Source organism: Zootoca vivipara, chromosome 2 (genome assembly GCF_963506605.1).
Source record: "Zootoca vivipara chromosome 2, rZooViv1.1, whole genome shotgun sequence".
In the NCBI taxonomy this organism is placed as follows: Eukaryota; Metazoa; Chordata; class Lepidosauria; order Squamata; family Lacertidae; genus Zootoca; species Zootoca vivipara.
Genome location: NC_083277.1, coordinates 65,065,278 through 65,089,815, shown reverse-complemented (window position 1 = coordinate 65,089,815; position 24,538 = coordinate 65,065,278). Strand labels below are relative to the sequence as shown.

Genomic DNA, 24,538 nt, shown 5'->3' with positions numbered 1-24,538 from the left:
CCTTTTTGGAAAGCAGGTTTGTTGCACAAGAGCTCTAAATCAACTTGAAATGCATGGCCTGAATTTGCCAATATGTGATTGAATCCTGCCCAAATCTAGAGACCGTTTGGCAGTGCCTTACTTAGGAGGTTATTACACCTCCTCCTTCACCCTGTCATGCTCCTTAATGCATAAGCTACCATTTCTCAGAAAAGCTACCTTTGGGAAAGTCACAAGAACTGCATCTTTCAAAGTTCACCCTCTCTCTTTCAAAGTGGGCAAAAAAAAAATCACCCCAACCCACCCTTTTAGCTTTCAATCCAGCTTAAATTTGTTTGGCACATCAGGAAACTGAAGTGATATTTATATCATTCTAAGCAGCAGGCTATTCTGGTCCCAGTAGCAGACTCCATGGTAGAAAAAGGCTGTTTTTGCCAAGACTTCTGAAAAAAAAATGTCTGGCAGGAAGCTGCACACCAGAATGAGAAAAGCCTCTCTCCTATGTGCAAGCACTTGCTGGTGATCTTTGCAAGTGGTGCCTACATAGCACTTGGGAACTGATTTGTTAGAAGGACAGAATCTAATTTCACTCTGCCTTCACACACCTCCCAAGACTGCTTACGAAGCAAGAGTATAAAAGTAGGCATGAAGATGTTTGCTCCCCTCCCCTCTATGTCATCCCCCTTTCCGTGGGCTTGGGCTTCCCTACTTTCCACTCTTAACAAATTCTGGTTTTAACTAAAATGACTTCCAGTCTTGGAGGCATGCACTGTGCGCCAGGGCTTTGTCTCTCTTAGGTCATTTACATCTCCACCCACCCACTGCTTACATTCCAATTCATATAACTGCATTGATAAAACACCGCCAAAAATGCAGGGATTGTACATATGATTGCCATCATCATGGTTCTTTTTGTAGGTGCTGCTCCTGCATTTTGGGAAAAGGCCAAAGAAAGATGCTCTTGATACACTGTATATACAGTATGCCCTACCCATCACTTGAAGGTTACATATAAAAGTCCTCTTGAAATAGTAAAGGCACTTTTTCTGGTCACTTTTTTTAATTTGGCACTTTTTCTGGTCACCAGATGCATTTACAAACTTGGATAACTCCAATGAAGAGGAAGGAGTTGTAGAGAATTTGCTGCATTGCTCATTTCATTCTTCATTTGCAAGGAAATACACGGGTCCCCTCCTTTGAGAAGGTCAGCAAAATTTCCTAGGAGGCAGGTACATGACTGTTACAGAAAGGTTCATTCTTATGCACCAGCAAGTACACATTGAAGTATTTTATCTGTATATGTAAACTGTTTTCTGGTTTTCAACTTACGATGTTACTACACTTGATCTTAGCCAAAAGGCCAAGAAGTTCACCTTAGAAGTACAGTGAGATGCACCGCCAAGCAGAAGCTGTTTTTCATTCCCTCAGCTCCCTTGTGACACCAGTAAATCCAAAATCAGATTTAAAACACTTCTTCTATTGTCTTCACAAAAGACATAGAAGACCTTGTACTTGCATGAAGGCAATCCAAGTTTTGTTTCCCCTCTGCTGCCAGTTCTGGAGAAATTTAAACAGAAGGGAGCAAGTAGCAATGCGTGGGCAAGTCAATGTTCCATGCACCCACGTCAATCAAACTGCATAGGGCAAAAGAAAAGAGGGCAATAAAAGGGCACTGTCTCTGCCAGACAGAAACAAGCCCTCACTGCAAGAGGACATGTGAAGCACGGCAACTTGAGGCGTTTCCCATTCCAAATCAAGAACAGGCTCTGGAGCTGAAACAAGACCCAGGCTCCAATAAAGTGGATTATTTCCAAGCATTTGAGAAGCTTCGGACAGCTGCAGCTAGGATGAGAAGTCTCACAGTCCAGGGTGAAAGAAGAACAGGGACAAAATCAAAACTGCTTCTTACCTAGAACTGAGCCGAATGCCCTTGTCTGATGAGCCTAAAGGATATAAACAATATTGCCGAGGTCTCTTGGAAGAACTGCCCAGATGACATGATGCTTAAAGAAAATCTAGTTTCAAGGCTTTTTAGCAGACCCAAGGGCACAGAAGATTTTGCAGAAACTAACGAGGGCACATCAAATATTTCGGGGCTTCGAGACAGCTTGGACGAAGTCCAAATGAGCAACTGTAGCGAATATCCCCACTCGAGCAATGACAGCTCAACAAGTCAGAGTTCCTGGCAGGACCACTTTGTCACTCTAAAGCAGCAGATGGCCAGGCAGAAGGCAGAGTACGAAACTAAGATTTCAAGGTAAGAGCTCCGTCCCTGAAATTTCTAATGCATTTTCCTTTGGGTTTCTCAGGGGCAATAAAATCCCTGGTCTTCAGCAAGCACTTTTAATCCAACCCAACTCTAGCTGTTCCAGGTTCTCTTCCCTTTCTGGGAGTTTTCTCCCCCGAAATAGGTAGAGAGGTTCACCTGCTAGCTTCGGTTTGTGCCTCCAAGTTCCAGGGTTAAGAGTATTAATCCCTGTATTTCCAAACCTCTTTTTAAACAGGAGTCTTTTGCCGCTCTGCCAGATATCACTCAGCCTGTCAAATTGTATCTCTGCCCAGCTGTCAACTTGTATCTCAAAGTTACTCTATTGAAGCGCAACCAGACATAATTGTGTCCAATATGTATCCAAAAGAAGGGAAATCTTGTATTCCAAAGTTGCTAAATGGCTATGACCTTTAAAGGAGTAATGAACATGTCTGTGCTTTGCCAGAACAGTATTTTCTTCCAGAAAGGCCAACAGAAAAATATGACTGGCACGTACTGGGTGGCTTTCTGAATGCACGTTTGTTGGGTGGTGGTGGTTTTCAATAGCAAAAAGATAGGTGTGTGTACTTTTCACCCTCCCTCTTTATTTACAACAATCCTACTGCATCTTGCAATGAGTCTTGGACTCCTGGGGATAATTTCCATTCCCCTGCCCTCCACCGGCCCCCTGTAGTCAGTGTGGTTCTGTAAGTGATGAATGTGTGAAGATTGTGATTCCAAACAGCAGCAGGCATAATAGATACAGAGATTGATCTGGTCATAGATGTGATGGTTATAATAATTTTGTATCAGGTCATGTGAGAAAAGCAACAGTATCCTTCTTTGAATTGTGTCTTATTTATAGGGCCAAGAATGAAGCTCTTGAAAAGTGCTAGGCTTTAAAAATCACTAGGTCAAAAGACCGCCAGGAGAAAGGTGGACTGCAAAATGCTAAATGACACTGTCTGTTTATGCCAACAGCCTGGAGCAAAGGAACAAAGAATTGCAGTTAGAGATTAAAGATCTGCATTCGAAACTGGGTTGGCAACGGAAGTGGCATTGCTTGGTGGAAATGAAAATGCGCAACACAGAGAGGGCGCACAAAGATGCGGAGAGAAGGAATGAAGCACTTCAGAGGGAAATGGAAGAGTTTTTTGATACTTTTGGAGAATTAACACATGAAGGAAAGATACCAGAGCAGATTGGTCAGAACTTATAGGGAGTGACTGGCCTTGATTCTGGCTCCCCTCTGCCGCCACTCCCATTTTCTTACTACTTCCAAATGTAAAAGGTGGAAATCCTGGACTTTTCAGAGGAATATAACATACCATGATTATATAAGATTCTTCTTGCTTATATTTTAAAATACTTCTATATGTTGTAAAGTATGTTGTGCAATGCTTAATTCAAACAGTTAATGCAGAATTCAGGGTTACACACTATGATACCATTGACCATGGCAGGCTGCTGGATTGGCTCCGTGGCATGAATATGGGGGCATTGGTTCTAGTTTCAGCGTTGTGCCCAGAAAGTAGCACTGATAAAATGTTCCTCGGGCCCATGGCAGTTATGCTATGGGATCCCACAAGGCACTCTTTTATCCCCAGTGCTATTCAACACTAAATGAAGCCAATGAGAGCAGTCATTGGGAGTTTTGGAACAAGGTGCCGTTCATATGCTGACGATACTCAGCTCGGTTTCTCCATTGCATGTGATTTAGGAGCAGCAGTGAAAGACTGGGACTAGTGCCTGGATGCAGTGATGGGCTGAGTCTGAACTATGGGAAGAAAGAGGACTTTGGGGTAGGTAGTTCTTTGATCTGGGATGCAGGCCCAATTACCTGCCCTGGATGGGGTTGCACTCCCTCTGAAGGAGCAGGTACATAGTATGCTGCTTGAACCACCATTGTGACTTAAATCTCAGGTGTCCTCTGTGGCTAGAAGTGCCTTTTATCAGCTTCAGCTGGTATGTCAGCTACAGCCATTCCTGGATAGGGGTAACGTGAACACTGTAGTTCATGCTTCGGTAACAATCAAGCCCCAATTACTAAGAGACGTGCGTTGGATTTCCATTTGCAGGCTCACAGTTCTTGTACGCATGTTCAAAGCCCTGAATAACTTAGGCCCACAATACCTTAGGGAAGGCATGGCCAAACTTGGCCCTCCAGATGTTTTGGGACTACAGTTCCCATCATCCCTGACCACTGGCCCTGTTAGCTAGGGATGATGGGAGTTGTAGTCCCAAAAAATCTGGAGGGCCAAGTTTGGCCATGCCTGCCTTAGGGATCTCCTTACCCTATGCATCCCAAGTTAATCACTGAGGTCATCCAGGAGAGCATCACTATGGGCCAGAAGCATGACTCATGTCAAAGAGTTACGCTTTCAAGGGTCCAACTCTATGGCACTCCTTCCCCCAGGAAGTTAAGACATGCACCAGCCCTAGAGAGTTTCAGATGCATGGTCAAAATGCTTTATTACAGACAGTTTTTTAACCCTGAATGCTTCTCAATATAACTTTCTACTTTTAATTAAAAAACAATCCTTTGAGAGTTTAAATTCTTGAGATTTTAAATTTTGGAGGTCTTTTTTCTTTCTTTCCAGGGGACAATCCCATATCATGGGGTATAGTCTGCTATCTGTGTTACTGTAATGATGGGCAACATGGATAAAGAGAATGAAGACCCATTCACCAATCTGTGTGGCAATCATTTAGAAATGTATACTGAAAGAGAAGGCAGATCCTCTTATCTCACCATCTCCCATTCCTTAGAACAGGGACGTCCAACTCCCAAGAGACTGTGATCTACTTCCAGAATAAAAAAACTGGCAGTGATCTACCCAGGGTTTTTTTTGGGGGGGGGGCGGACCCAAAGTTGTTGAGCTTTTTTTAGGAGGGCAGGCAAAATTCACTCACCGGATGATTGCTCAGCAAACAATAAACTGCACTGTCCATCTTCCATTTTTGCAATTGAGAGCCAATAAACAAGGGGGCGGGGGCAGATGTTCTTTGAGCCCGCAATTGACCACTAACACCTGGTGATCGACCTGTCGATCACAGTCAATCAGTTGGACAGCCCTAGCTTAGAATAATTATAATATGGAAATAAAGACAAAAGGAGGCGGCGGCAAGCAGGCAGGCAAACTCAGGAGGAAGGCTGCTTACGTGTTCAGTATCTTTGCAAAGGAGGATGGGGAGAAAACCAGAATAAATTAGCCATGCCTCCATTGACCCATTTGACTGTCCTACCAGGTCCAGTGGTTACTAGCTGCCATTGCCAAGAAGGAAGTCAGAACAGTGGGTGTCTGGCTAAGTGGGAACCACATGTATACTTTGGGTTCAATGATGGAAAAAAGTGAGATAAATTTAACAAAGTAAAATAAAAACGAATGTGGCATTCCAGGTCCCAGCATTAGCCACTAACACAACAAAGAAGGTACATGGCCTTCTTTATTACAAAGATTGGGTAGAATGTTATATATCCAGAAAAGCTACCTCTCATGCAGAAAACCACATTGGAACAAAAAAATTATTTTCCACAACAGAACTCATATAGCAAAAAGTTCTTTTAGTTATAATACAAAAGAGGGTTGTCCCCCTACCCCCTCCAAAAATTACACAAAATGCAACTATGAAATCCAACTGGGTACAAACTTTGCATCATAAAAAAATTGTTGGGGAATGTAGAGGTTCAATAAATTAAAACTCATTGTCATTTCAAAAATCTGCAATTCCCTACTGAGTTTTTAAGTGTACTGGCCTATTTTACAGAATACCGTAAAAAATTTCCATTTGTAACCAATTTTGTTAACTTTAAAAACCTGTGTGTAATGGGAAACCTTGCCCCAGAAACAAAATGTTGCTTTCCTGTTTTATATTTCAAGCAAGGATAGTCAAGGAAAAGGTTTCTAGAAGTGGTTTTTAATTTTTGTAGGTAGGACAGCTAACCCGTGTGTCCTCGAGATGTTGCTGGACTATGACTCCCATAAAACCTGACTATTGGCCCTGCTGGCTGACGCTGGGAGTTCACAGATTATCTGGATGGCACAGATTAGCTCCCCCTGTTGTATATGGTCAATAAATTTGCTTGCTTTAAATGCAAGGGGCCTGAAAGAACATCACATGTAGATGATACCAGGCATGTATCTAAATATTCACAGTGGCATTATTATAGCATTTGTAGTTTTCATGTTTCACATGATCCTGGAGTATTCTAATAATCATCTACACCACCTCTAAGGTTTCCCCTCCACCCAGCTAGTAGTTTATCCATATTTCCCGCCACCATTCCAAAGAAGTATAGAAATACTCATGTTGAGATACAAAAACCAGAAAGCCAGAATTCTTATATACATTTTGTCCACATTTATTTCATTTTTACAGTGGCTTTAATATAGATGTTGAAAGACAAGACTATTGGGGAGAAATGGAAACCCAAATTAAAATAAGACTAAAAGCTAACACTTAATAATTCACTATTAGTAGCATTATTTTCAGAAGTTGAGTTCTGAGGGGGGAGGCATCTAATCTTGTTGAAGGAGCCATGGTATAAAATAATTCACTTCCATTTCCCACAGAACATTGCACAAGCATCAAGAATGAAATGTGTCAAGAGCCTCCTTTAGTACACAGAACAGGTCATTTGATGTATCAATACATTGAGATTTCAAAGGTTTAGTCTGAAAGCACATTTCAAACTGACACAATCAATGACCCAAGACTCCAAACATGGTGAGGATATTAGGGCTTGATGCTATTTTTCTGTAACAATTTGTATATGTAAATCACTTGAATACAGGCACATACATCGCAGCACATGTTTTACAGGGAATAAACAATATTGTAAAAACAAAGGCTTATGGGGTAAATCTGAAAGATAAAAATGCAGATATGAGGAAACAATTTAAGGCTGTTTGTTGAAAACAATATTTTAATGGAGAGCTCTCCAATAGTTCACCTACACATGTTACAGGCATAGTGTACTGGGACCTTCGGTGTAAGCGCCATTTAAATCAATGAAGGCCACCGACAGCTTACTCATTTTGACTGGGCTTGTACAATGGAAGTTCCAAACATTCTGCCCTAAGCCAAAATCTAGCTGGATTGTTTAAAGTTACTGGAAACTAGGGGAACAGCTAACTATAACATCTGTTAGCCCAGGACTGCCAAATTCAACCAGTGTGGCTACAGTTTAACTTCGGTGGCAACACAAGTCTTCAGGCTGATTCACACATCAACTTTTGGGGCTTTCAAACCACAGTGATGTGGCCAAGTTACTACAGTGCGATAACACACCCATAGTGAAGCAACTCCTGGTTTAGCATAGCACTGCAAATACTTGAAAAATGTAATCAGCAAGAACAGCATTAAGGTTGTGTGAATCAGCCTCTGGAAATCACTGGAGAAATTCTAGAAAAATTAACAAGGACTTGAGCATCTACCACAATATAATATTTTAGTTTTAAGAGGAGGGATATTTGGAAAATGCTCAAAAGTTCACCTAAGGTTTTTATTCAAAAGTTTGGCTGGACTGAAATGCTTTGTGTATTGCCTTTAATTAAATACTTCATTGATTTTAAATTTAACAGTTACATTTGGCCCTTGAAAATATGTTTCATGCATTGCCCAGTAAAAGACTTGGAAGAGGAAACAGCATTTTTTTTTGTATAAATCTACATTTCCTTCAGTATTCCACAGTAACTTTTTGTAAAGAAAACCCAAACACTCTGGAAAAGGACAATAGCTAAACATAAACCAACAACCATTTAAAAATATATGCATATAAAAATGTCAACCATATTGCTATGCCAATTCTTGTTGAAAAAATTCATGTAGGCATCAAAAATTCATTACAAAATTGTGCACATTTCTTTTTTGTTTCAGTCACCACTGTTTCCCCTAAAAGATGATAGCACCTCACAGTAGCATCTGCTATGAAAAAGTGGGAAGGTTACAGCTTCGTTTCTCATGTGCACTTCTACAGCAATCAAATATGGCCATCATTAACATACATACATAATTCACCTTCATTATGAATGGGAGAAAGATGATTAAGCTGTCCTCTGTGTTTCAGTCTAAGGCACATAGTGCAGCACTAAAGCCCTATATCTGCAAAAAAAACAACATGTGTACTTGCAAGAGAAATACTATGGAAAGAACCAGGGCTTCTCACTGAGATGGGATCCCATCTTTGTATACATTTTATATAAATTGCCTGTCTAACATGTACAAGGGTTGATTCCTGCAAGCTTATCTGGACTACTTTCATAGCATAAATATTGGAAAGCTAATTTATGATGCATAGCCAAAGATTATAATTTTTTTTAAAAAAAAATCTAATGAAGAACCTGGTTGCTAGCAGTAATTTCTAATCCAGAAAGACATAATGCACTTAAGTCCCATTAATTTAACAAGCTCACAGCCAAGTGCACACAGATCTTGGACAGTTTGAAAAAGCACTTAACCATGGATTTTGAAACTCAGCTTTATATTTCAGGGTTATTTCCACCTGACATTAAAGTACACTGACTTTTAAGCCAGAAAATGCACATCCAAAATGTTTAAAAATAGTTTTATTTATTTTTTAAATCAATATCTTGTTTTAAACTAGTCTCCTCCCCAGAAGCCCTAACTACAATGATATTAATTCAGTCCACAACAGGCACAGCAACACACAGCGTGATCCCTGTTGACATATGAGCCTGTTTCTCCCCACCTCTCCACAGCATGTGTAAAAGGTTATGGACAGTCGGCAGACAAGGGTGTTACAGGGAACTGGGGTATTTGGGTGCACACAAACACACCCCTTCCACATCCCATCTAGCCCTCCTGCTTTGCTTGGGCTAGAGTATCTGGCTCCAAGCTTTCATTTTTTTTTGACTGAGCAGAGGGAATACATTAGATGACCATAAGGGATGAATGCTGAAGCACCAATCTCCCATTACACCCATAGATGAGCACCAGAGGGGAGAGGAGGAAAAATTCCCTCATATGCATTATGGAGATCCCTACGCAAGCAGCTACTGTGTTAGTGCTGGACTGTATCAACTCCAAACACTTTAAATAAGTAAAGATTGTGTAATGAGAGAGGAGGCATGGTTGTGTTTAGAAGAGCCCTAAAGTGCTTAAAAAAACAATTAACAAAACAGATTGCTGTGCAAAAATGCAGGCACTCTTTCAGAAAAATTAAGCAGCAACATGACAAAGTAAAAATTAAAATCTTAAATACACAATTTGAACCTTAAGTACATTTTCTTTACCATTTTGGAATCATTAGAACCAAATGAATTAAGGAACCAATTAATTTACTACTTCAAAGTAGTATATTTCTACTTTATTTTTACAAATTCATAAACGTATTGAAATATAGGACCCAGGCTTATCTACAATATGCACAATGAGTTAATGGCAGTGAAATCCACAATCAGAATTACAATTATAAAAATAAAATACAATTGTTTTATAGTTTAAAAATGAGAACACGTGTTTTCCTTTTGCTTTGTTCATATGAGAAGATGGCTTGTAATTCTTCAACACAAGAGATTCTCAACATGCATACCAAGCATAAAATTAAAAAAATATTACATAAAGGTATTAAAAGTAGAATCTAAACAAATTATCTTATAATTTTGGTTCACTGTTTTTCATACCACAACATATAAAAAGTGATCTCAGCAACATTGATGGTGAAGTTATGAAATTAAAGATCAGGCAAGTCAGCTGAGGGAATTTAACCTGACTCCAAGTTCTGTATCTGGAAGCAGATGTGCACATCACATTAACTTCAAGTATGTTACCTAAGTACACACATGTCCAGGAAAACATTTAGCTCCAACAGTTTCACTAAATGTAGCATCAAGCCCTGATCAATTCCATACTACATACACTGACTTCATCTGTGTGCAGAATTTTACAGACAATGTTCATACTGAATTTACAAAATGTTGATCAGCCTTTCCTAAGCTTGCAGTTCTGCACTCAGTTTAATAATCCAGTTCCCTACATAAACTGTATTGCTGCCAAGACTGGACCAGTATTCTCTGAGGCATAGTAAAGAAGGATGCCTCTGTACTTGGGGGGGGGGGGGGAATTCCAGATATTTATAAGGAATGCTATCCAGCATGCATCTTGCACATTATTATGGCCAGCAATTCTGTTTCGAAAAACCGATCTCATTTTAGCTACTGCAGCTTTTAGTTTTAGTCCAACCTAGCACAAATTTGCAAACTGCATACGTATCTTCCCACTTAACTCCTGGGGTGTTAAGTTGTAGCCTAAAACTACAGGTCCATTCTTCCTAATCTTAATTACCTTGAGCCTAAATTCAAAGAACCATACACCTAGTTCCACATAGTCCAAGGAGCTTCAGAGCAGCCCCCTCCCACAGTACATGGCAAGTCTCTCTTGAAACTGAAGAGAGTTTCAAAACCAGTTTGTGATATGGCCCATGGTGTTCAAAGGAAAATAAGAGTAAAAAGGTCTGCTGGGCTCACCTAACTTAGAAATCTGGATCCTAGACCCTTCTTCGAAAGCAAAGAATGAGGAACTGGTGGCCCTCAGATGTTGTTGGACTCCCACCACCCCAGAAAGTATGGCCAATGGGCAGGGATGATGGGACTTGCAATCCAACAACATATGGAGAGCCATGGGCTCCCCATATCTACTTGGAAGTTCATACATTCCATAGAAAATCATGTAAACCTATAACAGTAACAAAATGAGTTTAAAATTAAGCAGCTCATGCTGAAACACAGGACTTGAAAGGATGGATCCGTGGGGGTACAGCTGTTTTGTTTTTAAACCCACCACCAAATATAACACATGCAGATGCCTAGGTTAGCCCAAAAGTAAACATTTGGGTACATAAATAAACCCTTGTTATTAGATTTAACCAGCCTGAACTATTTGATAAATTTAGTTTTACTGAATAGGAAATGACACTATTTCAGAGGCTGTGTATAAACCTAAGCACACAGGAAGCACTCTTCCACACATTACAGGAAGCAGCAAAAAGCACTAGTGACTTGAGTCTCTTTTCATACTTTCATTGTACATATTATGGACATTTAAGGTATGCAGAACCCTCTGTTAATTTCCTTTTTTGCCACTTCCCCAAACGTACCAAAGCAGCTGTTATCTATTTGGTATGATCTGTGCAGATACGTGCCTCTCTTTATATAATTAATCATAAATATGCATGTTCACACAAAATCATTTCTTCAAAACACTTTCTACAAACAATTCAGACTGAGAATGGGTTGCTTCTAATTTCCATAATGTTCTGAACAAATGACAAGGGTACATGCAAAAACAGTTTTTACATCTACTCCACCTCTGCAATGCCATTCAGCTACTCAGTATTATGTTTAAAGAAATATGTAGAATATAAAATCTCAACATTTAATAGCCAATTTTCTTCATTCTCCCTTTCAGGTGAGCAGTTAAGTAGAACTATTGACAAAGAATGGCGGTTTAAACATTTCACAGTATTGCCAGAGCATGCTATAGTAGTCTCATGATGGGATTTTGTTACTGAAAGACAGCCATACTTGATTACATATACACATAAAGAGCTTTTAAAAAGGTGAACATTTAAGTGGCTCAAACACACCAAACTACAAAAGACAGAAAATATTTAAAGGAATAAACTTGATCCAAATTGTAGGAAGAAATGACCTAACTGAATTAGCCTCCACTGCTAGAACTTTAAAAATAGCATGGATAAGTTTGAATCCATGTTTTATCATACTTACATTCTTTTGTGGCAACAAGACCAATGTGCAAATTTAGGTTTCAGGTTTAGTTCTAATACATACTCAATTAATAGATATAGATTCTGGATTCTTAAATTAATAAGTGCTAGAATTACCTATTTTGAAGCTGCTGTAGATACAGGATAATGATACCCAAATGCTAACTAGTAAACTTATGGAAGTAGCCCACTGGGTCATGTTTTCCCACTGTCTGCCCCATACTTATGTTAGGTCTACCTTTCGGTAATGAAACTGGTAAAAAAAAATACCTTATCACTTGATTTACTGGAATAACATTACCTATACTAGAAGAAAACAGTTTGCAAATATGTATCTCACTCATTTACTGCAGGGGTGCATTCCTTCCTGCACAACCTTCCGGAGGCCATAAGACAGTGGTGGATGGGCAAAAGTGGGTGGCACAATAGGAGCAATTCTTATCTTTGTACAGTAAGTTACATTCCGGCCATGCAAAAGTCAGAGGCTTCTGCACCCACATATTGCTCCATCCAGGCAAGCAAGAGGCACTATCACAGTTCAAGGAAACATTCCAGCCAAGCAAAAGCGCTCAAGGCAGGACTGAGCAGGGCCAATGAGAGGCAAGGCCTGGGATGGGGCAGGACCCAGGAAGAATTGCACAGGCCAGGCAGTGAGGCAGGAGGGGCTGCATCTGGGACCTGGGGGTGGGGTTCTCCACCACTGATTTACCGAGTCTCATCCTTTTGACTCAGGCAGTTTATAATAGAGAATGAAATATTACAATTAACGTATTTTAAAATAAGAACAGGAAAAAGTGGAGATGCTAGGTGACAAGGCAACAGTACTTCCAAGTTGGTGAAAATATTACCTGAGCAGAGACGTGTGTGTGTTAACTATATTTCTTTGACATTCTATGTGAAGGCTCATTATAAATTACGAAGGACCACCCAGTCATGTAAGCTCCCAGCTCTGGTCTGAAGTGGTACAGCCCAGGTTTGCCACTTGAGAGAACTAAGCCCTATAAAAGCATTATATTGAAGAAAAGTGTTATGAGATCTTTAAAAAGATCTGTGTTTTTAGACAGTGATGCAAGGCTGCTTTCTAATGAACATGACATATCTCACCCAACACTATACAGTGGTACCTCGGGTTAAGAACTTAATTCGTTCTGGAGGTCCGTTTTTAACCTGAAACTGTTCTTAACCTGAGGTACCACTTTAGCTAATGGGGCCTCCTGCTGTCGTCGCCGCGCGATTTCTGTTCTCATTCTGAAGCAAAGTTCTTAACCCGAGGTACTATTTCTGGGTTAGCGGAATCTGTAACCTGAAGCATTTGTAACCCGAGGTACCACTGTATAAAAATTAAGCACAAACTTCACTTTTGCTGCCAGTAAGCTATAACCAGAACACATTTACATTCCATTCTCCTCCACACTTCAATCCAGTAATTTTGCTCTTCCTGTGAGCTGAACTAGTTGCTCATCACACTATTGAAGCACAAGCCTCTGGTTGCTTTAATAGCTCCAGTGCCCCAGCCTTCACACAACTCACTAGAGTCCTTGGGTATTTCTGCCCCACCCACCCCTTTCCCACCTGGAAAAACTTTGTGTGTGATAATCCTAAGGTAACGCTGAAGCATGAAACAGAGCCCAGTCTCTGTTGCAGTACACAACATTCAGAAAAGAATACTCCAATTACTAGATACTTTATACAAAGTATACATACATAATCCTTGAATGCCCCACATTTATGAAAATATTTTCATAGTGGTTCTGGAAGTACAATGTACATTTTGAAACATGTAAATCCTATAAAACTAACATACATTAACACTATTTACAGTGACACTAATTTTTATGACTAGTTTCTCGTCACTTAATTAAGTTATACTGGGATAAATCTGCATATGAATGTTAAATCTCTTTTTATTAAGCAAACATTGAAGCATACATTCTTAGTTAAAACATAGATTTCTATTTTTATATTTATAAGTATAATCGATAATTTAGACTCTCTTCAAAGAATAGCTTAATAAAAATGCTACTTTAAGCAAGTCAGAGTTGCTCTGCAACACCTCCTTATTCAACTTTTTGTTAAATACATTGAGTTGTATCAAACCCAATGGGAGGAAGGCTGCATCCCTCACCCTGCAGATACTATAGAATTACACTATAGAATGAAAAATAATGCCATAGTTATGCAATGATACTTTTTAAAAAGGAGTAATTTTCTTTCTTGTCTGTGTTCAGCTTTAGCAAAAGAAGTCAGGGAGGATTCTTTGCGTACTTTACATCTTTAGATACAGAGATTTAGTAGGAAGTCATTTCAACATTCACAGCCAGTAGAATGTCAGACAACATTATGAATCAAGCTTTGGGGGCCAAGATGTCAGACAACTTTAACTCTTATTCTAGAACTTATCATCTCACTTGTTCCCTGCTACTCTTGTCTCTTTCTTCCCTCGTGTTCCTCTGCTGTTTTCCCCCTGCTGAGTGTTAATTTGGGACACCAACCTGTCGAAGTGCCATCCATATGGATCCTGCTATACAAGTGCAGGTGTCCCCCCACATACACAGGGCTTATTCTGGGCACCCACGCGCATAAGTGAAATCACATAATCCCACATAAGTGTGAAGCACCCTCTAAAAAGATTCCCCTGCTCTCTAACTCTCTCTCCCACTCTCCACACGACACTCTCTTCAACTAGAGTTAAAGCTCTGGGGCTGGTTGGAGGCTGAAGGCCACACAGGGAAGTGGCTGTGGCTGCGCTACCACACACACCAGCTATTAGACAGGGAGGTTGAGCAGCCTAACAAAACCCTGCTGCACATCAGGTGTCTTCAGGGCTTCCTCCACCCTCACTGACACCTTCTTCGGGCTCCTAGTAGGATATCCTCTTGAGTCACAAGGACTTTACAGCTTTCTTCCACCATTTCCTGGTATGATTCTATTTATTTATTTATTTATTCATTCATTCATTCATTCATTTACCAGCGCTATGCATTCACGCAGTCGCACGTGAGTAGAACGCGTGTAAGTGGGGGGGATGCCTGTACTGTATTAGATTATAAATTATGTCCAGGTTGCAAAGGTTTACACACCTAGTTTTAATTGTGCAGTGGGACTAAACCTTAGAAAAATCACTCCTGAAAGTCAGGTACCCTCTTGATAGTGACGACCAATGCACTGCAATTGCAATGTGCATGTGTTTCTTAGGATCCTGGCCAACAGTTTTACAGGGGATCTTTAAAGATGCAAGTTTCATTTTTTATAACATACCTGAAATTAAGTTCTACTGAAATGAAGGACATCCCTGAATAAGCACTCTGGATCGGGGCAATCCATTCATCTAAGAATCAACTCATACACTTAGCAATTCACCAGCTGCTGGCAGGTGCACATAATAAATAGCTACCGCAAACAAATTTCATACCATCTCAAGCACAATATTTAAGGGAGGCAGTTCTCATGTTCTGCCACAAGTCTCAAGTTAAAAGATAGCAATAAATTTACATGCACATCTGGAAAACCCTAAGAGCATATCCAAAGAGAAATCTGTAGCAGCAAATGCAGCAACATGATAGAGCTACTCTAAAATGTGTTTGTGGACCATTGCCTGAGAGTGCTTATCCTACAAAAATCTATTTAGGCTGCAATGCTATACACAATAAATTTACATGCACATCTGGAAAACCCTAAGAGCATATCCAAAGAGAAATCTGTAGCAGCAAATGCAGCAACATGATAGAGCTACTCTAAAATGTGTTTGTGGACCATTGCCTGAGAGTGCTTATCCTACAAAAATCTATTTAGGCTGCAATGCTATACTCACTCACCTGGGAGTAGACCTCACTGAATTCCTTGGGACATACTTCCACGTAATCCTGCATCAAATTTTGATGTTAGTAAAGTGCTGGTGCCAGAGCAGAACAATGGCATATATAGTCTGACTTTGGTTTTCAGTGGAACAAACAGATGTCCATCACCAAGCCAGAAATCTTCATTGTTTAGAGCTTGCCAGTAAGCCTGTTGCACCACCTGGGATTGTCTCATAACTTTGTTCCTCTCACCATATCTAATACAAAGTGTTAGTCTGGCAACCCACCTACACATTCACATAAACATTTTAATTTTAAATCCTAGGTGAATAGTTTTAACTCGAGCTCAAGGTGTGACAAATTACAATTTTTTAGAGCTAGAAAGAAACTGAATCATGACAAACTGATGTTTGCCAAAGAGGGTGGGGACACACTATTATGTATAATAAATGTAGTCCTTTTCATATGGTTCGGTGTTTAAAATAGCCCCTTTCACTTTCTTTTAGAAGTTTCTATTTATTCTGGATGTAGATGTAGTTATTTTTATATAGGGAGTAAGATCCCATTTAATATACAGACCATAAAAGCAGATATTTTAATGCCTATTCAAAGGGTCAAGGTAGGCCTCCAACCCCTTTGAATGCCCCCATTTTTTAATCAAGTTTTCCATGGAAATGCCAGAGTATGAAAAAAAGGGGTCAGGATTTCTAAGAGTGTTTTATGAACTGCTTTAAAGACACCCAAAATCTTATTTTTAAAAGACACACTAATTCAAAAATGCATGCAAGAATTAAGAAAAATCCCTACATGGCACGTTTTACTTATTCCACCTTACCCCTTGAAATGAAAGCACTGAAAGAGCACATTCAAAAAAGCAGAGTTACATTCAGATGTAAAGATGAAGCAAAAATTCACGTGTTTGCTTCTTTTATAGAAAAGTTGATGAAAAGGCCCCGATAAAAGAATCCTATGTAGGTAAACAACTGCCTCTATATTTTACAGTACTGAAAATACCAGCAAGATACACTAATATAGCAAATGTATGTAATTGTAAAGATATACATTCAATGCCACTTACAATGGCTTTCTTCTTTTTGAAATTTATATTGATTATGTTTCAGATGTCTGACAGAATGCCCATGAACTCATCAGAGCTTCGAGTTACTCTAACTGCTCACCTGATGTAGGTTAAAACAGAATAGGTATTGTAATATTTGTTTCGACCCAAGATATAAAGCTGTTTTCATTTTACAATAATAAGCAGATAGTCTTATTTCAACTGAGTAAAATCGCAGGCATTACTTTAGAAAAAACATGCAGAACATGGAGTTTCTCTACTTGGTTCCATAAACTTACAAGCATTTCAGGCCCAACAGAAGCAAAGGTTCTTTGCCAATGTTAAATCTGCAAAGCTGATCACCGGCATCCTTCAAGTGTTCCTGTCAAAGCATCAAGGCTGCTGTCTGTGTCTGAAGCCAATGTTTGTTCTGTCGACATGGATGAAATGTCATTGATAGATGATGACTGGGAAGGGCTGGTGTTGCTATTCACTGCTGCATCTGTGCTAAGTAAACCAAGCATAAGAAAATCTGAGGCAAGACATGGTTGGAACCATAGATTTTACGGAACTGTATTCATTGTTCTGATGAATTTATTGTGGTTTGCTTTATTTATGTGCTTCTGCGTTTGATATTATAGTGTTTACAATGATATTATAGTGTCCCCCCAATCCTATTGGGATTATTGTGAGCTGCTTTGAACTCAACGCTTGTTGTTGGAAAAGTGGAATACAGATATTGCATCAAATCAAATAATTGGATGATATTTTAGGATTTATAGTATTCTTTCTCCAAACACAAATGGCTTACCGTGGTATTTCTTAAAGGAGTACATATATGCAATATTGCAAGCTTTCCCCTCAAGGGCATCAAATATTTTATAGGAAGCAAAAGCCCTGTACTTTTGAACAAATGAAAACATGTAGCCAGTATGTTGGGAATGACAGAGTGTACACACTTACGAAAATGAAATTTCAGTTTCTTCCTTTGGATATCTTTGTTTTCTAAAAAATATAACCCATTACTCCACAATAGATTGGATCAAGTGTGCCCCTCTATAAATGGAAGAGCCCCTTCCATTTGTAAAAGAGGCAGATCTACTGGAGGTTCCTGCTAGGGAAAAGGGGGACGTGTTTTGCAATTCTAGGCCACTTCCTATACTGCTCCAGAGGATTCATAACCATCTGGTCAGGGTGAATAAAAATCAATTTCTAAAAATAATAATCCAAAAATTGTAAATTAGAAACAGTTAGAAAAACAATTAGAAATAATCTCTACATTGAATCAATGCCTCTATCAAATGCACTGAGCAAAAGGGTAAATGAAGAAGGCTAGGTGATCCTTTCTCAAATATGAACATTTGCTTTCTACCTACCAAATATAGACATTTCATTTTCACTTGATGAAAGCAAACTGCTGTAGTCTGCCTACTAACTACCAAACCTTGCTTTGACTTATCAGTGATGGGTATTTCATGCTGGCTTCCTACTCTGTTTTTGTGAGGTTGGGCTAGGCCAACGTTAGAAGCAGTGCTGTGTGCACTTAATTTTCACAACAGAACCACAGTGCTGTACTTACCTGTAATTTTGCACAGAAAATTAATCTCAAATATTGCTCATAATGCCAGGCCATGGTGAACTAGCTTCCATGAGCAAGAGGAAGCTGGGCTTGCATACTCCCTGCCATCCTTCTGCTCCCACATGGTTGGGAAATGGGTTTCTGTCAAGTATGGCTTTGTTTTTGCCAAGTTTGGTTGCTACTGAAATGAAATCAATATTGCTGCTACTCACACCTGAGTAGGCCTGGCATTATGTACAAACATGTGCAATATTTGACATTTACAATCAAGCGATGAATAAATTTTATGAAATAAATAAGTAAACAAAGCATTATATGTGAATTGGGCCATTGGATTTGTGCATGAGCCAACCTGCAGCACAGAATCTTCCAGAATTCTGGTACTTTAGTTGCACTTTCCTGTTCCCTGGACAAGCTTTTTGCTACCAAGCACCTCACTCATTCATTTCATATTTGTAGTCTCTAGAGCAGGGAAAGGCTATGTGACTGTATTGTCTCCTAGAACAGCAGTTACAGGAAAGAGAAATTCTGTTTCCTTTTTTGTGGCCTCCGTGCAGTCCCCTATACGACAAAAGTGAGAAGTTCTTATCTGGAGAAGGATGTAGAAATTGTGTCAGCTAAAAATATTCATCAGCACATCTCCACCAACATCACCCTATTTTTATGGCATCACCGTCTCTAGCATGATGCCGAAGAGACTGCCAGGTTGCTATCTTGCCTGCATTCACCACTGATATGAAGAAAACATGTTTGTGAAATTTAATTTTTCAGGGTCAAGTAGGCATGAGCCCCTATAGTGTTCCCCATTACATTCCTTGGGACCGCAAGCCAAGCCAGACAGTGCTTCCATTCATCATTGTTACAGGACTGTCAGGCAACTTTAAAATAAAAAGGACAGGGGTGTTGTTCCCCATAAATTTCCTTTCAAAAACCAATGACCTTGCTTCCCTGCAGTTCTATGGAATGTGATCACACCATTTTTGTTTCTCATCATGGTGGATCTGCCTGCTGCTGGGACAGAGAGAGTACAAGTGACACAAATGTAACTCAGGGCAACAAGGAAAGACGTCCTATTCTCTCCTGAAACCTTAAAGCCACAGAGAACACAACTTTTATTCCTCAGTGCATGAGGGATGGTGTGTCCTGTAGTCCATCGTCACCTGGAGGGTCAGAGGCTCCTCACCTGTGCTTCAGGGAAATAAGGCATCCCATCCACAGCTCTCGACTTCTTCTATCATCTTTCCCCACAAGCTAGAAATTAATATTATAATTCCATGTAGCTCAATTATTTTATTACTAGTTATTTGTGCACATTCTGAAACAGGTTGCACTGGAACAAGAATTTGAACAACATAACTTACTTGGAAACTTCCGTTGTTAATGACAACAGATTTATAATACAGCACAAAGAACCCCTGAAGACAAAAACAGACTATTACATCAATGACTAACCTGAAGGTTGTTCTTTTACCAAACCATTCTTATTCCTTTCTTCCCAATCCATTACTTCTTTATATATTAGTTCTACATTTAAAAGAAATGACAGAGAAAGGAGGAGAGAAAGAGAAGAAAAATTACAAGAGTACTTTTTCAAATCTTGAAACAGCTACTATGCTCTGACACAACACTCTCATGCAAACCCCTCCATCTCAAATAACCACCCAGTCATATTTCACTATAAGAGCATACTTATGTTTAATTTTTGTTTATAAAGCATCTGTAGGTTACCCTATGACAAAAGGTTCTCGAAGCATCATAGCATATAATAAATCTTTGTTACCTTTCCATTCTTCAATGGCATGTTCTCTTTCTTCCAACTGTGCATCATAGATTTGAGGGGGAGGCTACAAAAAAGATGAAAATACAAGTCTTTGAATTCAATAAAACTTAGATTAATTCCCAAGATGAAATACATGTGTAAAAAAGAAACGATCATTTATTGAGCTGGGAAGTTCTCATGTGTTATTTCCCACTGAAACAAACAGAAGCTGCATAAGAGAATGTTTCTGTTTAAAAGGCTCTTTATAAACTTTTCATCAAAGCTAGTTTCTACTGTTATCTCCCGATTTGCTTTTTTGAATACAAGGGTTAGTAAATGCTACAATTAATAGGGTAGCAGCCAAATAAAGGAGTTTTAGTAAATTAATCATTGTACGTAGTTGACAAATCAATTGATCTAGCAATAAAAATTGCACAGGAATATGATCAAGTTTTCAACAGAATAAGCCATTTTTACTCAATTTAGTCAAATTTTCCAGTTAAAAAACCCACAAAGGAGGTCTGTATTTTTTATTTCATTTAATGAAAAGGCATTATAGCTAGCTAGCATGAGTTAACAGGCTTATTTAGTCTCAGCAATATTTCAGTGGCCCTACCTCATCCCTAATATGATCTTAATAGACTGCTGAATTTTTAGCCATGGAGCTGGTTCTCTCCCTCCCATGGAGAATGGAAGAGGTGCACAGGACACTACTATCACAAAACTTCTAAATTCCTTTAGACCATTTTCCTCCCCTAGGTAAAATTGGGAGTTGCCCATAGGAAACAACAAAGAAGCCCATGATTTTAGTATATATGAGATTAGCAGCAGTATGCCCATCCATACACAAAGAGGTAGCAGCAAAGACAGAAGCTCATGCCCCAACTCGGGTCGTATTTGGAATCATTTTTCCTGAACATCCTCCCAACTCAAGCCCAGCGCTTAGCTGCATACAGAATCCTCGTATTCCATTAACTTTACACGAAGACATTCTGCAGTTTTAAATATTAACACCCCCCCCACACACACACACTTCAAATATATGGTTTTTCATATCCCACCCCCAAAACCACCTAGTTAAAGGATGCAGGGACTTCCATATTTCCTGCTACCTTGTTTTTTTCTTTGCTAGACACGTTGCTGCCCAGTCACAGTTATCTGAAAATGCAGGATTTCCTCTTTTTTATGGGCAGCTCTCATGCTCACCCCAGAAGGGAAAAAAGGTCTAAAGGAAACTGGGTGTTGGCAGCCTCTGCAACCCTTTGAATTACAAGTTTATTCTCCCCCTTGCCTCCTCTACCCTTCTTCTTTTATCCAGTTCTTAAGAATCAAATAAATAGAATTTCTTCACTCTCTCATACTGACTTCTGTCTTGCCACAGAGCTACAAAATACAGGATGGCTTAAGGATTGAGAAATGGGACTTGGTAGGATTAATTATGAAACAGATTTTGATTGACAGTCAGAAATGTCAGAAATTCAAGATGAAGCCTTAAATATACACCAGCTACTGAAATTTGTTTTTTTAAGAAAAGAGTAGAAAAAGAAACTCAAACTCAATATATCTGGCATTTTTCAATAGTCGCTAACTAAAACAATTTAGGCTGTTTAATTTCACTGCAATTACTGTGGCATAGATAACATATATAGCATATATAACACTTTTTTCTAGTGTAAGGAGAAATCTAAATATGCTCCCAGATTTTCACCAAGGTAAGTAGCACTGCCATAGTGACATCAACCATAAAACTTATTTTGAATAAACTTTAAGGGTAAACTTACTGCTTCAGCTTCAGCTGGGTCATACCAAACAGTGATATATGGATGTCGCAAAGCTTCATCTACCGAAATTCGTTTGTCTGGATCTACTACTAGCATTTTTGATAGTAAATCTCTAGCTTGACTGGCTAGAAAATGGAAAGGGGGGGTGACCATTAGCTGAAGATCTGAAGCATAAAGGTAAAGTACAAAATGCATATTCATATCAAGGACATGCCATAGCGTATTTTTAGTCTAAATTCCATGCTTAAACAGTGGATTAAAAAAATGATAATATGCATTTTGCTAAGTGACAATCAACAGGAATATGCTGTTTTATCAACTAGAAAAAAGTATCCACCCCCACCCCAAACAATTACCGTACATTATAGTTAAGATCCCTGAAATTTGTTAGTTTGATTTTTAAATTTGACAGTTCTTACTGCTCTACTAGCACAGAACATTGTTTCTTGCAATGGGGCTTTTGCCAGGACAGGACAGTGGTACCTCTAGTTACGAACTTAATTCGTTCCGGAGGTCCGTTATTGACCTGAAACTGTTCTTAACTAGAGGCATGCTTTCGCTAATGGGGCCTCTTGCAGCTGCTGCTGCGCTGCTGGCACACAATTTCCGTTCTCATCCTGGGGCAAAGTTCTCAACTTGAGGTAACTCTTCCAGGTTAGGGGAGTTTGTAACCTGAAGCGTTTGTAACCTGAGGCATTTGTAACTCGAGGTACCACTGTAGTATGATTCAATTGCAAAATAAAACACAAATTAACAATGCCAAAACAAAGAAACATATACTGTATTAATTGATAGGCTATGGCATACGCTTATAATGTCCCAAATAAAAAAATTAAGCAATTCCTGTCTTCACCAACCAGTTTGTAACCTAAACTCTATAATGCAACTTGAAGTATTAAAAGCCTGTACAAAAATAATAATAATGATGCCTGTTTCACAACCTTGAGAAAAATGAAAATACAAGAAATAATGCACAGTTGAAATCTTACTTTTTAGTTTGTCCCGATCAGATTCCGATGGAAATATCCAGTCTGGGAACAACTCTTCAAATTTGATACCTGGATATTTTGGCCTATTTTCTACATAGTTCCGCACAGTAGGCTGCAGTTTTTTCATAAAATCTGCTGATGGTGTACCTAGTTGTTCAATAACTTTATTCCACTGGTCAATATCTGCAAAAGTTTCATTTAGGAAAATAAAAGTATTCCCCTCCCCCTCCCCCCAAAAGCATGTATAGTACAAGAATTAGCTATTTATTTAATTTATTGCATTTATATCCTACCTTTTTCTCTGAAGAGCTCAAAGTGCCATACATGGCTCTTCCCCTCTTCTAATCCCCATGACAACTCTGTGAGGTAGGTTAGGCTGTGAGGGCACCTAGTGAGCTTCACAGCTGAGCAGGGATTTGAACCCTGGCCTCCCAGGTCCTAGTCCAACACTCTAAGCACAATACCACACTGGCTCTTCACAAAAGGTTGTGAAGCATGTTGGGAATGGCTTGAGAGACAAGTTAGATCCAAACTTTGTTGGCATGTTTCTACTCAGGGCTGATGGAATTTCAAAACGCTTCTGCTTGTCACCTATGTGGATAATTGCCTAGCAGGTAGTCACAGGATGTACTCCAAGTGGATCCTGAACTTAAGCATTTAAAAGGTACATGGAGACAAAATTTCAGAATCAACTTGAAAGTAGTATCTTCTTCAGTTACGCCCCTCTTACCTGCACAAAACCAAATCCCAAATCAACATGCCTCAGTTTCACAGGGTGTGTTGGATTCTTCAACTTACAAAAATGAGGAATGCTCATTAGGAATTTCAAAAGATATTTTGGTTAAATTAAATTAATATAATTTAGCTGTGCTTGGTAAGTAAAATGTGTGTAGAATTGCACTTAAATCATTAAAAATGATTGCCAAGAACTTGCAGTTATGTTGTTGTTGTTTAGCATTAGCTGACATATTCAGAAAGCAAAATTAAAATTCTTTGGTTTTCCGAAAGCAGTTTATGGGCTTCTTCCTCAAATATAGACTTACCAAGCTAAATGTTGTCCAGTCACAAAAATAATAGCAGATTTGAATTCCCCATACCCAAAAACATACTCTAAAGACCCTTCACTGAAGAAATCTCCAAAAATTAAGTTTCAACCCCTAAAATAACATGTCCTACTGGGACAGCTTCCTTCCCAACAAATATTTCTGGGGAGCTGTACATTTTAACTGGCAAGATCATGCTTTTAATAGCATTTTTAATCCTCAATAATTTTTTTCCCACCGACTTATATAGAATGGAAGTGTTTGGCAGAATTTCACCCTCTCAATTCCCTGCCCCTTCTTTAAAGAACTCAGTAGAATTCAATGGAATAGATGAGTTCGTCCAATATAGTAGAGGACATTACCCACAATATTTTCTGTTTAACCTGAGTGAGCACAGCACTGGAATGACAATACCAGTCTATTGGGATATCTAAATAAGGCTAAATAAGTTCCTGAGACAACCACACTACTTTTTGGGAGCAGAAGACATGTCCAACATCATGTCTTATCGTACTTCTGTAGACTTTGTAGAGGCAAATCCAGATGTATGTTTAAACC

At 39.2% G+C, this 24,538-nt stretch overlaps 2 protein-coding genes across 4 annotated transcripts in view; one reads left to right on the top strand and one right to left on the bottom strand.

The window, feature by feature from the left end:
• Nucleotides 1–1,589: 1,589 nt before the first annotated feature.
• On the top strand, nt 1,590–5,770 carry LOC118080394 (rho GTPase-activating protein 24). Its single transcript, XM_035105599.2, has 2 exons — nt 1,590–2,236; nt 3,209–5,770. The coding sequence occupies exons 1-2, from the start codon at nt 1,917–1,919 to the stop codon at nt 3,444–3,446; spliced, it is 558 nt and encodes a 185-aa protein (XP_034961490.2). The 5' UTR covers nt 1,590–1,916; the 3' UTR covers nt 3,447–5,770.
• A 7,933-nt stretch (nt 5,771–13,703) lies between these two features.
• The window catches only part of MAPK9 (mitogen-activated protein kinase 9), a 33,095-nt gene continuing 22,260 nt past the window's right edge, over nt 13,704–24,538 (bottom strand). For 2 of the 3 annotated variants that reach the window (XM_035105600.2, XM_060271647.1), the window contains 5 exons: nt 22,938–23,120; nt 21,949–22,073; nt 20,189–20,252; nt 19,861–19,932; nt 13,704–17,331 (listed from right to left, as the gene is read on the bottom strand). In XM_035105600.2, coding sequence (XP_034961491.1) covers nt 17,189–17,331; nt 19,861–19,932; nt 20,189–20,252; nt 21,949–22,073; nt 22,938–23,120 — 587 coding nt within the window. In that variant the 3' untranslated portion in view covers nt 13,704–17,188. Of the gene's footprint in view, nt 17,337–19,860; nt 19,933–20,188; nt 20,253–21,948; nt 22,074–22,937; nt 23,121–24,538 lie in introns of all 3 variants that reach the window. The other variant, XM_035105603.2, reaches the window with a different exon arrangement.